The 16,301-nt window shown below is 40.9% G+C and overlaps 1 protein-coding gene across 1 annotated transcript in view; it reads right to left on the reverse strand.

The window, feature by feature from the left end:
* LOC109315373 (glypican-5-like) overlaps positions 1 to 16,261 on the reverse strand; it is a 643,246-nt gene extending 626,985 nt beyond the window's left edge. Inside the window, exon 1 of the mRNA XM_019543047.1 lies at positions 16,153 to 16,261. Within this exon, the coding sequence (XP_019398592.1) occupies positions 16,153 to 16,261 (109 nt within the window). The remainder of the gene's footprint in view (positions 1 to 16,152) is intronic.
* Between the last annotated feature and the right edge of the window lie 40 nt (positions 16,262 to 16,301).

Raw genomic sequence — 16,301 nt, forward strand, 5'->3', positions numbered from 1 at the left:
CACAATCAATAACTGAGATAAAGATAGTGGTCTGGTGGCAGAAATACACAGGGAAGAACAACCAGCATCTTTCTAAGCTAATAGGTACTGAGGGTGCCTTACTACAGCCCAATTCTGCTTTATGCAAGCTTAATGTCTTAAGCCATCCCCATCCCACTGCTGCACTTCAAGCTACAATCATATACTCCTCATTAACTTCCTTGCAAGTGGGATGTTCTCTAATTTGGTTGCTGGTACATAGGGTTTACTAATACATTCTCCATCATACCACAAACATACTTGAAATCCGGTTTGCCTTAAGGAATCTGGTATCCAATAGAACAAATTTGCATGACTGCAAAGCACCTACAATGTGTGCTAAATGTACTATGGTACAGTTTAACGTAGTATATATAGATCTCTCTCTCTCTAGAAGCTTTAGCCATTAAAGAAAATATTTATTGCTAGATCCTCAGCTGCTCTAAATCAGTGTAGCTCCATTGATTTCAATGGCACTTAATGAAGCATTTTTCTAGTTTTACCTACTTATTGCCAGATCACTCTTCCTTTACAGGCTTTCCTTCTTCCCCTCCCCCAACCCAGGAGAAATGCATGTGGCATGAAGTCCTGGAAACTGACTTCACTGGAGCTAGGTCAGTGTAGATTGTATGAGAATTTGACCCTTAAGCTCTCTCGAGAGCAGAACTTTAATTTCACAGCACAGGACTTGCTCATTTTGCTCCATATTTACAGAGAACAAAGACAAGACTATGCAAATGCCCTGCTACTTAGACCTGAACAAAGTAGAAGCAAACATACAGATGTGAATGAGAAACATAATGGTATGAAAAAGCAGCCCTTTTCAAAAGTAAAATGACTTTTTGTCAGGGTCCCTATACACTATGTGCATGGATGATTTGTGACAAAACAAAAAAGTGCTAGCTTTGCACATCCCCCATGTCAAAGATTAGAGCACTTCAAAACCCTTAGGAGTTCAAGCTTTTTCTGGAACTTGAAAGGCTTTCTTAGGAAATGTGGAGCTGCTTTATGGCCATTACACTGCTTTGATGTGCACCTAAGAATGAAGAATCTCAAAATGTAGGCCTTAGGTTTTTATATGGAAAATACCCATATTGTATATAAACCAGAAAACCTTGTTAGAGGCTATTTAAAATGAGCAGAGATTTTTCAAAGCTAATACCTAAAGTTAAGGATACCAAGTCTTTATTTGGTACCCAAATAAGCACCCTGAATTTCCAAAGTGCTGAACACCCAACAACTCCCACACGATTTCCCTATTAATAGCATCCTGGTCATATTTATATCTACTGACTCACTGACTATCCTCTAGAACTCTATACTAACATGATATCATTCAAAATTCCCACTACAAATCAGAATTTACTTCAATAAAAAAAGACTGTACAAGTTAAGGAATTTGCAACAATCTAATCTATTTTTCACATATAGCCCACAAAACCTCTTTTCTGAGTGTAAACATGGATGTGTAAACATAAGCCTCCATTCTTCCCTCGCTATGCACACTTAACCCCCAGTAGCATTAATGGAAATTATGCATGCATAACGAGTGCAGAATAGACACTTCATGAATAGGGCCCTTGTTGGTACAATGAATACATTTAACCATTAACATTTAGGGATGTGCCGAACTATCCAATTTAAGTAGCTACCAAACAAAGCTACCATGACACATCCAATACTGGCAGATTCAAAATGTGTCTCTGAAATTTGTCTCTCATTTGTTTTTAAAAGGACCTGAACAGTGGTCTGTGCACCAAAATGAGGGATCATGGTTACAATGGTCTTCTCGGAGAACGAAAGATCTCCAGAACAGCTTGTCATACTAGCACATCTAGCACTGGAAAACCCGAAAAGGAAAAGTAGTCTTGTTACAAAGCAAGAGGTGGAATAATTATAACATACAGAAAAGGTCAAATTCAGTCTACAGATAGACACGCATCCAGTTCCCCAATGGAAGAGTGGAACAGATCTCAGTGGAAGACCCACAGCAGTGTAGAAAGTCAGGATTATAGTCTGACAACATGCTGTATCAGGTGTAAACTGTGGATAAAGAGGTAAAGTGAAAAATCTAATCAGCTGAAGACTTTCTGGAATAATCTCCATTCTGCAGAAGTGGAGTTGCTATGAAACTGCCAGACTACAGTTCTGTTCACATCTTTCAGATAAATCAGATATGAAATGAAAGACATAGACCTTGGGAATTTTAAAGGTATTAATGACACTTCCCGAACAATTCCGAGTCTGTAAAAAAATGAATAAATTGACAAGTATCATCTATGAGCTGTAGAGCTTTCCCATAGTTTTGATTCCTTAGTTTATTCTTCAAACTATCTTGAAATATCAAAAGAAAGGCAGCAACTCTCTACATTAATAATGCATATGTGCATAAACTAAGAATATAATTAATTTAAAACTATTACTTAAAACTGATGTTTGGGAAAAGAGACACATAGAGACCCTGTTATTTTAATAACATACTGGACAGACAGTGCTTACCCAAAATAAGAAAGAAGGTGGCAGCATTTGGTATGATTTCTTATTTGCTAAACACTAGTAGTATACTTAAGACTTAAAAAAAAAAAAAAACACTGTCTCCTAGAGCTGTCCATGCCGCATCAGAAAGTCAGAGTGCAGGATTACTAAGGCAGTGACTGTGTCCTCTTTTAAGTATTCACAGTATGTGGTTCAATGGAGTCTACAATCCTGATGGACTTGATACTATCCCACTACATGTATTCAATAATGAAAATAAACAGTGCTGTAGCTGCACCTCAGCTGATTTACCACAGCCAAAAGTGTAAAAGTAACAAGCCTCTCACTTCAATTATATACATAGCTAAATAAGCTGAATTCTGTAATACAGAATATCGTATGTAATGTTGCACAAGTGAATTTACTCTACTTCTGAAATGTGTATATTTACCTATACATGGTGTAACCAAGAGAGGATGAGATTTACAGTGGAACTGTCCAAAGCTGCCTATCTATCCCGATTACAATTTTCTGGCTGTAAAATGGAGATACTACTATCTTGACTTGTCCCACAGCAGCTATGGAAAGGTCAACATATACAAAACACTTAAGAAATATAAAATGCGAATATAGGTATTATTATTATTATTATTATTACAGAAAACTTTTATATCTTGCCCCTAATGTGGACATACAAACACAATAAAAACTGACCATGTCTTACAACGTTAGATATTCACAGGGAGGTCCAAGTCTGTGAATGGCACAAACTAAGTTTCACTACTATTATGCCTGGACTCAGCACATGACCCAGTGCTCATATAAATCCAGATCTACAATACTGTGTAGAAATACCCCATAATTTTCATTTAAGTATTCTACAACCCCACTAAATGTGCATGTGGGCATAAATACTTAGCAGGACAATATCTTACTTCAGGTCATTTAGCCAATAGAAAAGAATTCCTTGAATATGAGGTGAGGCACTTATTCTTTTCATCCACTGATGCTGTCTAGAAATGCACTCTAACGAAACAAACATCATCATAAGTAGTACTTACATAATATGCAATACTGGTGCCAGGTTGATTTTATCAAACAACATGTGGTACCTAAGCAAAGTGACAGAGAATGAAAGACTAAGCATAAATTTTCATTGTGTCAAGGGTTTGGCTGTTGTTCGGGAATTCATTCTGAGCCATTAACATAAACATTTTTTTCCTGTAAAAGCAGGTACTATGTTCTACACTGATGAATGACGAATACAGTTCTCATTAAAATATTAAGCAAACACTTCTTTGTCATCAAGTCATATTAAACTTTCATAGAATGAAAATCTGATTACAAAGGCATTGCAATATATTAAATTGTGTCTACAGTTTTATACAATTTAAAATCAAGAAAAAAAGAAAAATTCTGTTTTATTGTACAGTGTCCACTGTACTTGCATTTCAAAGATCTTTAGCTTTACACCTGCTTAGATGATTTATTCTAATAAAAGCTCTAATTTTGATTTATTTAATTTATGGATTTCTATAGCACCTATTACCATGACCACTTTATTTTCATTTTTCTTCTTACTGACTTATTAGCATTGCCCTTTCATAGAGAACTTAAAACTACAACTAAAAAGAGAACTAAATTCTTGTTGGACTGATTCGGAGAGTGCTTTATTTATTACCATTACTACTGCTAGTTCAGCTTCAACAATCAGAACATATGTGTAATGTCTGTCTCTAGCTATAAACCGGTTTAAGTGATCAGAAACTGGTTTAAACCTGTAACAGAACAGATGTTCAGTTCACATAACCAGTTTGAAACTGGCTGGAACCAGTTTGAGATGAACCTGGTTGAATTGGACTTAAATGATTTGGTTCAAACTGGTCTATGCAACATCTGTCCCAGACCCCAGGCTGATTTAAGATAAACCAGATTCCCCCAGCATGCTTTCTGGGCTGGGCAGGGCAGGGCTCTCTGCTCCTTTGCTGCAGCTCCTGCAGTCTCTGCAGGTGTTTGCCTGGCTTCTGCTCCCCACCTCCCTTCCCCTCCCCTCCCCTTGCTAGACAGGCATTCCCCCATCCCTCACAGACACCTCTCAGCATTAGCTAGCACACCACATGCAGGCTGCCTCCAAGCTGTGGCACACAGGACAAGGCAGAATCAACAGAGAGCTGGTAATGCCCCTCTGTTGTTTTCATAATGGGTTGATAAACACTGAGTTAGAGGTAATAAACATTCCCTGCTGGGCTGGTCAGGAGTGGGGGGACCCCTCCCTAATCATAGCATCCAGTTGCCCCACCCCCCATAGCTCAGCTCTGTAAAAATGAAGGGAGGGCTGCTCTCATGTCCCCCCCGCCCGCTTTTAGCCTGAGCCACTGCAGGCATGTGCCTGCATTTCTGAAACAAAAAGGGAATGTCTACCCAAATCAGTTAAAGCTTTGCAGGTTAGACTAATCAATCAATCAGACTCAGGCTTTTTTAATGTCTGTCCCTAGCCTATGAAAGAGTGTTCTAGATAGCAAACAGAACTTAAAGAACCATTGAATGCAAAGCTGCTTGTTAACTAACTAACTTATTTACAGTCTTCAGAAGCAGTACAATATTAAAAGCACCTAATCTTGTACAGCCAAAAAAAAATGTCATAGAATCTTTTCAGCAGATAATGATTCCAACAGGTGGCAGATAGCTTTCTCCTGACTCTACAAAGTCACTGTTCAAGACTGAACATGTTCAGAGAGAATTGAACCAATTTCTGGACAATTTCCAGTAGCCAACTCCTAAGTGCCTATTAAGAACCAAAATAACGGTTTCAAATCCACTGTCTATGGACATTTAACTCCAGTTCACCCAAATCCAGTAAAAGTCTGCTGCTGTAGCAAAACCCCCGGTTTCTCTCTTTTTTTAAATTTTAAAATGCATTCCCTCCCCTTCCCCAACCACTTCTGACTTTTTCTCTCCCTCTCTATTCCCTATAGATAAGTAAGCTAAGATGTAGGATAAGCTTTTATTTTATTTTATGTAGTAAGTTTTATTTTTCTCTCCCCCCTTTGCAAATAAGTTCCCTGCTATTTTGATATAGATGCCCACTGTTTTATAAGTGATAATTATTATGTTTGTACTGCTTTTATATCGTGTGATTACTGTTTTAGGCGTATATGCAAAAGTTAGCGCAAGTCATGTCAAGTTTCCATTTTGTATGTCAAGCCTCCATCTTATATCCTCTGCCCTGGCATCCCCTGTGTTGCAAGTGTGTGATTCATGTACCCCTCCCACATAAATTGGTTCCCGGATGAATGACAGCGATTGATTGAAATACAATGGTAGCAGGCCTCTACTGAATGGCCTGTAAGGACTGGGCCATCACCTCGCATTGATTTATCCAGGAACCATGGACCTTGCCCAGGAACAGAGACAAGAACCCAGCATTTGAAAGACAAAAGACCCTGCAGAACCAGCAACTCTACCATTGTACCCCACCATTACAGACGCACAAAACTGTGCATCCCTGCATGGAGCGCACATGCTTAGTACGCCAGGGGCTGACCCTTGCCTGGGTATGCCTCCTGTCACTAGGGTCACACAAGGTCTGCCCATATAAAAAGGGGCAGTGAAAACAGACCCAGTGAGATGCCCTCTCCATCTGGACCAGCACCATGCCACACCACCTATCCACCTGAAGGCCCTGCCGGCAACCCCCCTCTGGACAACACCTACTGGACAAGGACCCCTTTCCAGCCTGGATAGGTAGCTATCACCCCCCACTCCTTCTTCAACCAAGGACTTGGACTCTGCTTCTCTTCCCTACCTGGACTCCAGCCCTTCCCCCCAGTCTCTTTCTCCTGCTGCCATTGTGAGTGCATGCGTGTGCATGAACCAATAACTTCATGGGGCTATGTAGTGTGTTGTCTGTGTAATAAAACTGTTATTTGGATCCCTAAGTTGGGATTTGCTTTACTATGGTTTGGCCCTGCTCCAATCTCTGCTCCTCACCCCTCTAACTTCTGTCTCATTTTTCCCTCTCCTGCTTCTGGCTCACTGCCACCTCCATCACCTGTCCTGAGCTCCTCTCTGCCTCCAAACCCCGTTTCTTTGCCACTGTCTTATCCCCACTGCCTTTTCCTTTTCCCCTGAGCAACCAGGTTTCTGCCTCAGTTTCTTTCCTGGCTGTCTCCTCCTTGCCACCACTTATCTGCCCCCCACCCCAATATCTTAGCGGTCTGCCTCAGTTTCCAGCCCCAGTCTACCTTAAGTAAACCCAAGCCTCAGTTCCTCAGCCAGCTTCTCTGTAGTCTACTGGCTCTAGTCCCGGTTCTGGCAACTTTCACTCCCTACACTTTAAGTCTCTCTCTCTCTCACCTGAACCTTCCCCCAAGTATCCCAGGTACCCCAAGCACACACATAAACACTGTACCATCCAAGTTAGGGACTTACCCGTGTGTATGTGTAAGTGGGTTGTATATGTGTATATATATATCATGCACACAATGCCATCTATATATACGTATATATATATATACATATATATAGATGGCATTGTGTGCATGATATACAAATTAGTGATCTGTGTCTAACTTTTGGGGTGTATAGTGTATGTGCTTAAATTCGTGATAGGTATGCATGTGCCTAGGCTGGTTTGGATGTCTATGTTCCTAATTGATTTGTGTGTTTGTATATATGCAATTGTCACACCCTCCCATCTAACAGCGCAATATTGAGATCCTGAGAGTTGGCCTGACCCCACAAGACAACACTGGTATTATCCCTTGTGGAGAAGTTGGGGATGAAAGGCACACTAACTGAACAGTTTATCTTCAATTAGATATCTAATCCTAATGGCTTATTAAAAACATTCAACGTCTTCAGTCTAGAAGGTTGTGCATTTATGTGCTGGAAAGTGGTATCAGTAGCCACAGAACCATCTACATTTTTCTTTTGATTTTTTGAATGAATAGTAACATTTCTTTCTCTTTTTCCATCATTTCAACCACTGCTTTAACCAGAGATTTTTTCCAAAAATTTTTCCTTCAGAGTAGTTAGGAGTAGCCATTAGCTGCATAAATAAGGAGTCAGCTTTTCATCACCTGAATCATGTAAGAAATACAGTTACATACAGAATAGATTGAAGTGGAATAGATTATGAACTTTAAATCCCCTGAATGACCAGTTCTTTGCAAGGATGCATTTCTTTTAGTACTTTGGCTTAGATAATAACCAATCTTGTTTCCATAACACTAACGGAATAGAAAGACATGATTCAAGACAGCCCTGGACCATCTCTATTCAGTGGATAAATAGTCTACAAATGTGATATATGACAAAATGGCTTCATGAGGCATGTTGCTATCATGGAAATAATAAGTTACAGTGCTCTCGTAACTACATATGTGGCTTAACTAAGAACATCATACAATAGGATACAAAAGCATTGGATAAGTAACAGGAGCATCCCCCTTAGGAAAAGCAAGACAGCTTGGCTAACTCTTCTTTACAGAATAAAACTCCTGGGTTTCTTTATTGACTATCCTCTCGCTCTTCTGAACTCAAACTGTAATGCTTTCTGGTGGTCCAGATGTCTGTCCTGGTGTTCTGACCCTCCATCATGTTGATGGACTATTTATTTTAGTCATAAACCCTAGATATTAAACAGCAAATACTGAGCTAATAGAAGAGCTGCTATAGAAGTTGCCCTATGAACACCCTCACTCCAGTGGAAAAATGCTTTTTTTACTAAATACAAAAATGGAATTTCTAGAGAATTAGAAATGTTGCCCTGTTAGATTAGAGAGGAACTTTCAAAGTCTGAGTGTGCAAGATCTCCATCTTCCACTGAAAGAGAATACATTAAACTCAGAATACTTCTTTGTATAGGATTTGTTAGAGATTTTCCCAAGTTACAAAGACCTGCTGCTCCTTTTCTCAGTTGCTGCTTAAATTGAGGAACACTGAACCAGATAAGAAAGAGGCGGAGGGTCAACATGCTGCTTATTATCCTAGATTTTTTCCCCTCAGGATATTTCAAGAGAAGGCTGCTCTGCAAAACTAAGCCAGATTCTCTTCTTGCTCACCTTAGGCAAAAGCTCATGCAAACCATTGACGACATTGTTTTTTCTATGACTTGGGAGTAGGATGTTTTTTCTATGACTTGGGAGTAGGAAGCTGGAGGTTTCCATCTGGCTATGAAGCAGCAATTCCATCTTTATGAGGCACTAAGTAAGTTTAAACAGATTCCCTGCTTATGAATTGTTCCCAAGAGGGCATTACAGAGTGGGCAGCTGGTCCTGTGTCAGTTAGAGATTTAAGAGCTGGGGAAAGTGGAGGGAGAGGAAGGAAAGATAGATATTGCCATTGGCACAAGTCTTGCCTGTGTCCACAACCATTACCATGGTAAGGTTAACACTTCTGGAAGAATGTTGGAGCCCAAAGACTGTTGTGAAGTGCTGGCTGAGAATAAGATGAAGGGGAACATCATTTATTCCAGGAGCTGCAGGCTGCAAGGGGAGGCAGAACCATTTCAAGGCATCAGGGAAGCTGTTGCAATAGCAGCAACTAGAGGCAGCTGATTACTGGGAGAAGCAGCTGGAGAAACTATAGCCTTCCCTGGGCACAGATCTTCCTCTTGGGTGAGGGAAATTGGAAGATGGTAGAACTTCAGATTCATCAAGGATCAAGCCTAATGTCTCGCTGTTAAGGGATAGAGGCATAAAGAAGGAAACACCTGGAGGTTCAGCCTTGAGAAGTGAAGACCTCAGAGAGGTTTTTTGGTTGTGGATCTACCTAGCTCTCCAAACATAGCTCTCAAAGCAATTTACCAAATTTTACACATAAGTATACCCATTTTGGGGGAAGGGAAAACTAAGGTACCCAGCAATATTTGCTCAAGGTCAACAGGAACACAGGGAGACAGCTTGGAGTATCACCCAGTTTTACTGAGAACCAGACTGTAGCTTTATGCAGTAGGTGACAGGAATCTGGCCAACTTACAGTTGGTGTCTTAAAACCACATGAAAAAAGATAAGGACTTATCTAGTGTAAGATAATTTTAAATACAATATACTCTGTTTATGTAAGTGCATAACCCCTGAACTAGAAAGGACTTTGTACTTACTCAGAGTATGCATTTATGGAAACTTAGTCTGAACAATGCTCATCAATATGATAGGAACAGCCTGTGCTAAGCTTTTTGCACCTTATTAAGTGTGGTAACCCCCTATTTTTCAGAGTGCCTGATAACTTCAAACAACCCTTGAAACTGTTGGGATGTAGTCAATTCAGGGCTGTTCAGAATCCTTCAAACTGAAGACTAGTCAGCTTCACAAATTATGCACTTAAGGTACCTGAAGATCCATTATAAAAGTATACAGTGGGGTCAATTAATTCCTATGCATTCAAGCAAGTTTATACACTTAACCAATTCACAACTAACCGATGTTCATTATAATGTAAGCAAAACTGAGACTGGTATCTTGTTATCCAGTTAAGTGAAATACTCACTTATTTGATGCACATATAAATAGAGTACTGTGCATTTAAAGAAAAGGAGACATACTGCATCTCATAAAATACATTAAAAGCAACATCTAGGAACTTTTTGCTAACCTACTAGAGCTATATTTTCCAGAGAAACAAATAAGAGAAGAGTGGAGGCAGGTTGCCTTTTAATCTGTAAAATGCCTACACCACTTGGAAGCATTAAAGTCATTATGCCTGTGCATCAACCCACCACTGTTTAAATATCCCTCCATAAACAATGCCATTGACTTCAGTGGCATTACATCATTGATGAACATGGTCCCACAAGATCAAATATAGAAGTTAATAGTAAACCTGAATATTAATTACAGTTCAAACCAGAGAATTAGTCACTCATTCTGATGGGGCTAAAGCTTTCCAAAGCCAATAAAATGCATACATTTCACATCTGGCACATGCCAGAGTTATGAGCAGCTTTGACAGAATACTGCTAGGAGCAAAATGCATTTCAGCACTGCATCTTTACCAGTGGGAATTACACAATTGTCGTTAGGATGATAGAAATAAAGAACTGAGCAGTAATAAAAGAACAAAACAGGAAAATAGAGCATTGGATGACCTCATTTATAATAAAATGATTAGTTTAATAGATATTCTCCGATATACTCAAAAGAGGTCTGCTCATTCTCCTCCTTAACACAACTGCAGCTTTGGCACAGACTGGGAAGGGAACAGATCAGCCCATAGCAGCAAGCAGTTATTGATAGGAATCTATGATCTTCTTGCAGCTATTCAGAAAGAGAAATGCAATATTCATGCATGAAGTAAATTTATTAACTTCTAAACAATCCTGCTGTAGGATATATACCATAGCTTAAATTAGGACAAAGTCCACCCTAAAGAAATCAGCCCTTGAGTATAGTCTGTGCACCTTCCATATGTTTGTAAAGCACTAAGCAGGAAAATATCCTTCAAATAGTAGACCCAAATAGGCATTTGGGAGGTGACAAGCTACTGGAACCCATCACAAAGAGTAACTACCCTTCCACAGCTACTTTTCACGTGAATGTGGCATGTAAATTTATTTAGAGTTTTTTTTTTTTCACCCATACTCACACCACAGAGTAATTTATTCTGGGAATAAATCAATGGAGCTGTTTGCATATAGTTACATGCTAGTCCACAAGAGTAAGGGAGATAGAAGTGAGCTGTTATAGGGAGGGAGGATGATATTGCAATAAAAGGACTGGCCTGGAACTCAGGATATCTGCATTCTATTTCTGGCTCTGACATAAACCCACTATATGAATGTAGGCAAGTCACAGAATCCTTGTGTCTCAGTTTCCTTAATGGGAGAACAGCTCCCTCCCATACAGGGGTACAGTGAGGTTGAAGTAATTAGTGTGCATGTGATATTCAGACACTCTGATGCTAAATTTCACAGAAAAGCCAGTAAATCAATGGGAATTTAAGCCCAGCATAATATGTGCAAATACACTATAAAATAATAAATTCTTAGACTCATAATACACCTCATACCTCAAACCCCATATCTGGAAGACATAACTTATGTAATATAAGCGTCAGGTTTGAAATATCTAGACTCCCTGGAACCACAGGCTCAGTTTCTGGCAGGATCAACTCAGCCCTTCATCTTTTTAGATAGTAGATATCAGTTCCATATGGATGCACTGTCAAAATGTTTACTAAGGAGCTCAAATGAAAACATTCCTATTTCACTTGCAATAAGCCCATGAACAAGAGCAGTATTCACAAGCAATGGAAAAGGAGATGGACTGGGAATTTCATTACTTTATTAACCCATTTTATAAACATGTGTTCTTCCCCCAACCACTAACAAGAAGGTGGCAGCACCAGTTAGCAGATATTTTTATCTGCAGTTCACTACATACATTTATAGCTTTATGCCTGAAAGCCATACCAATAGATAGAGCAGCGATGAGCCTTTGGTGCAAAGACAGATGGATCTGAGACAACTGTCACCTTTCACATGGGAAGCCATTTAAAAACATCCAATGGACAAATGGTTCTTCATTAGCAGTTTAGGAAGCCTGAAGGACATGGGTTTCAGAGGTATGGGAAAATACGTCAGATTTCCTCAGCTAGGGTACAGAATGTTAGAAACATATTCCAGAGGGAACTCCTGGGGCTTCCCAAGGACATAACAAGCTCCTTACAGGTTACTGCAAGGCTGTCCTTAAACACAGAAATCCCCTATGCTGTGAATTCCCTTCTTCACTGTGTAACATGCTGTCTCCCCTCCGCCAATCCCATGCAAGTGCGTATTGTTCAACAAGTGACTCCTGTATACTAGGCAAAATCCATAGCTGGGGCAAATCAGCTCTACATAAGTCAGTGACAGCAGCCAGACAACGGGTCAGTGACCTCCGTGGACCTACATCAGTTTAAAAAACAGGAAGGCCTGGACCACAATGCACAAAGGGCATTACTATATTAAATATACTGTATTGTTGTAACACTCAGCATCTACAGAGAAGAAAAAAATTGCCTCTGTGGGTAACCTGCACTCTCCCTCAGCTTGACATGCAACCAGCCATCATCACAGTAGTAGCTGAATGCATTTCCACAGTAGAGTAAGTAGCACAACTACTTTCTGTCACATGTCTTGCTTCTTTTCTAATCATCCCTGCAGAGGCTAAATTGTATGTACACGATAACTATTTGTTATATTTGGATGGAAGCAGAGGGTTAATGCCATGCTTCTGCAGACACGTACATAGCTGTTTTTCCTTCTACCAGCAGCAAAAGTTTGACAACCTCCATGTGTGAGGATGGGCCTATTTATCACATCTGTTTACAAACTTTAAAAAAAATAGTATCAACAATAGCAACAGAGTTGCCTCTAAGAATAACAGATTGAACAAGAACCTGGCCTGATCTAAGCCATCATAAGTCATTTATCTCCCTTGTACCTCACACCCAATTACTGCTATAATGCCTGAACAGACACACACACACACACACACACCCCGCTTAGATTACACAGGGCCCAATCCAAATTCCACTGAAATCAATGGGAATCTTTCCACTGGCTTTAATCGGTGCCAAATCAGGTGTAAAGCTAACCTACATAATTACATGATCTTATTATAGTGTTGCTCATCTTCTCACTTCACCATTTTCCTTCATCTTATTTAGATTTCAGAGCCAGGACTTTGTCAACCTGTGCATTATACAGTTCCTAATGCAAGGCTTCAACTCTGATCAGCTTTGTAAACAGCGACATGATATAAACATTTAAATGAGACAGCCAGTTATCATAAAAATTTGCAGTTTCCTCTTAAAAAACAAACCAAACCAAACATAAAGGTAACCAAATGATGAACTGATAATTAAGTATTAAGCTGTTTTCCATTTTAATATGATGCAGGATAGGAGGCATTATCATCTGACAAGAGATATTAAGAGGTTAAGACTTCTAGTGGAATTGAGCACAATTAACGCACAGGGAATATCAACACTGCCCTCTGTACACTTCCCCCTCCCCCTTAAATAGAAACCTCCACAACAGCTGAAGTTTAAGTGCATATTAATTTTTCCCCATCCTTAGGGGCTCTCTTCTCTAGGTCACTTATTTTCAAGAGGGAGCTTACTAGTCAACAAGAATGGTCTATATGAAACTAGCACAAAGAGAAATAATTACTTCCTCTGAACCATCAAAACAGATTGCTACTTGACACTGCACTGAGGTAAATCTAATATTTGTGTGTGTGTAAGCAGAGAAAATAACCTATTGCCTCCTGAGGATATGCCATTTCTCCCATCTTTTGCCTTTTGGAGTTTCTGAGCAAGCAATCTCAAGGTTTGGAGAATTTTTTTCAGAAGAAGCCTTTTCATTTCAATCTATGGAGAAGGGAAGGTAGTTTCCAGGCTAGCAACTATCTGAAATGATTAGGGTTAATAGAGAGAAAAATCTGTTATTAGGAGACAATCTAAAACTTCTGCCCAGGGAGAAGAGAATTGGGGTTACTTGCAAGTTTCTCTCAGTTGTAAACAGGTGAGTAAGGGGGAGAGGGGGGTGGGGACAGAGAAAGTGAGAAATTCAAGCCAAGGGCCACAGAGTACCCAGTTAGGTACACAGGGGGAAGTAAATTAGTCTGCCAAAGAAAGATGAAAGGATTTACTCCTTCCTTAGAGCATGCAGGAATCGGAGAAGTCTGAATCACAGCTCATCCTCTGGTCTGCCCTGACAAAAGATTAGGAAGGTGTAAGTGGGGACCTACTTCTTTTGTAAGAAAATCTGACCAATCTTAGGGAAGCAAGACATCTCCAAACAAGTTGTCATGCCTTTCATTAACATCCTTCTTATTAGTTTTCAAGCTCTTGCATAACACCTGCTTGTCTAGTGTGTTAGGCAAGTAACACAGCTCATATTTCTAGAATAGTGCTTTTTTTATAAGTCTCTTCTTACCACAGATTAATAAGCAATAGTTAGGTCTTGGATAGCAAATTCTATTCCAGATCTCAAAGTACTTTACAAAGCAGAAGGTAATAATCACTCATACTAGACCCACTATAGGTCAGAAACATAGAAGCTGCCACAATAGATCATATCAATAGTCTATTTGTTCCATCCAACCGGGTTTATCACAAGGGTTTGATGCAAAGGCTAGTAAAGAAGTTGGCCTTTGACTTCAATCGGCTTTGTATTGGGCACCAGAAGTTTTGGATGAATGTGTAAGAAGCAACCCAAATGGACATGTTTGCAATTGCACAGCTTTAAGGGTCAGATTCCTCACTGCTTTTTTGACTCAGACTTAAGTGTCAGATGGCGGTGTTCCAACAGCAGAGGTATTAATGCATTTTCAGGGACTTGAAAAAGATGAAAGAAAATTGCACTTAAGTGCTTATGTCCACTCTGATGCCCAGCAGGTGAAACAGAATCTACCTGCTACCTATGCCCTGAGATAAGAGGGTTGACAGTCTTAATCTCAACTCTTATAAAACTCCCGCATACAAGTCATGAAGAGGACAGAAATGTCTTGATGGCTAATAATTATTGTAAGCTGTTATGCAAGAAGCAAAGATTTCTGAAGGTGAGATCTTTTATTGGACCAACTACATCGCTGGCATAGTTAGACAAGCTTTTGAATGCAAGACATTCTTCATCTGATGAGGCCTGATAAAGAATATCTTGCATTCAAAAGCTTGCCTAACTCTATCCCAACTATGCAGCTGGTCCAATAAAAGATCTCACCCTAAGAAATCCTTGCTTCCTGCATAATTCCTGGACCATCAAGACTACAACATCCTTTTACCACTACTCTAAAGTTGTTAATCACTGTGGACACAACCCAGCTCTGCATCCACAACAGAGGGTGCTAATGAGTTCCACAAGTTAATTATGCACAGTGGAAAAAAAAAGCATCTTGTATTAGATGTGCTTGTGTTGTTTTTTCTTCTTCTTTCATGTCATTGGATGACCATTTGTTTCTAAAGTTGTGTGAAAAAGTAAATGGCAAAACTCCCCAGTCACACTTTAAATAAGTCTTAGGTAATATTGTAGCTGCCGTACTTATGTAAAAGCTAAACTCCATATAGGAAACATCTCCCTCATGTCTCCAAACAAAACAGCTCTAACTTGTACCCCTCTCATCCTGCCTCTGAAGTGAGCAGAGGGGCAACTCGGACTTGGAAAGGAGAGGTTTTTCTCCAGTCTGCCCAACAAGATCCCCAAAAGTCTGAGAAGGGGGAAACTGAAGCTGTGTCACCAGAAGCGCTCCCAGGTAAGTCACAGCCACGAAAGCCACCCTTATCTTACCCCTCCCCGCACAAAAGCCCGCATTACTGAGCAGCCCCTCCCTCCGCCGGCGGGCTGCCCGGGAGCCACGGACGAGCCCTGCCCTTCGGACAGCGGCTCCTGAAGGGTACGGCCGGCGCTTGAGGAAGCCGAGGAGGGAGGTGATCCCAGTGATGAACTGGGCCGAACTGGGAAGCAGTTCACGACGCGGAGAAGAGGGAGAGTCCTCCCCGGGGCTGCCTGGGACCTGCTCCCAGCCCGGCGGTGCCTCCGCCTCGCCCGCTGCAGCGAGGGGCAACAGGTCCCCAGGGCGGCCCGGCCCGGCCCGGCGGAGCACCTGGGCGCGGGCAAGCGGCGGCCCCGCGCGTCCCGCCCCGCGCATCCCGCAGTCGGGCCGAGGCACTGACCGGCGGTGGGCACGTCGGGAACCAGCTTGAGGGGCCCGATCTGCCGGATCTGAAACTCCGTCCTCACTTCGTGGCAGCTGGGCGCCTTGTCCGCCGCCGCCCCGCTCATTGTGTTTTGCACCCGCCCTGCGCAGCCCCTGCGCGGCGCG

This window comes from Crocodylus porosus, unplaced genomic scaffold, assembly GCF_001723895.1.
Source record: "Crocodylus porosus isolate Cpor-Errol unplaced genomic scaffold, CroPor_comp1, whole genome shotgun sequence".
Classification (NCBI taxonomy): Eukaryota; Metazoa; Chordata; order Crocodylia; family Crocodylidae; genus Crocodylus; species Crocodylus porosus.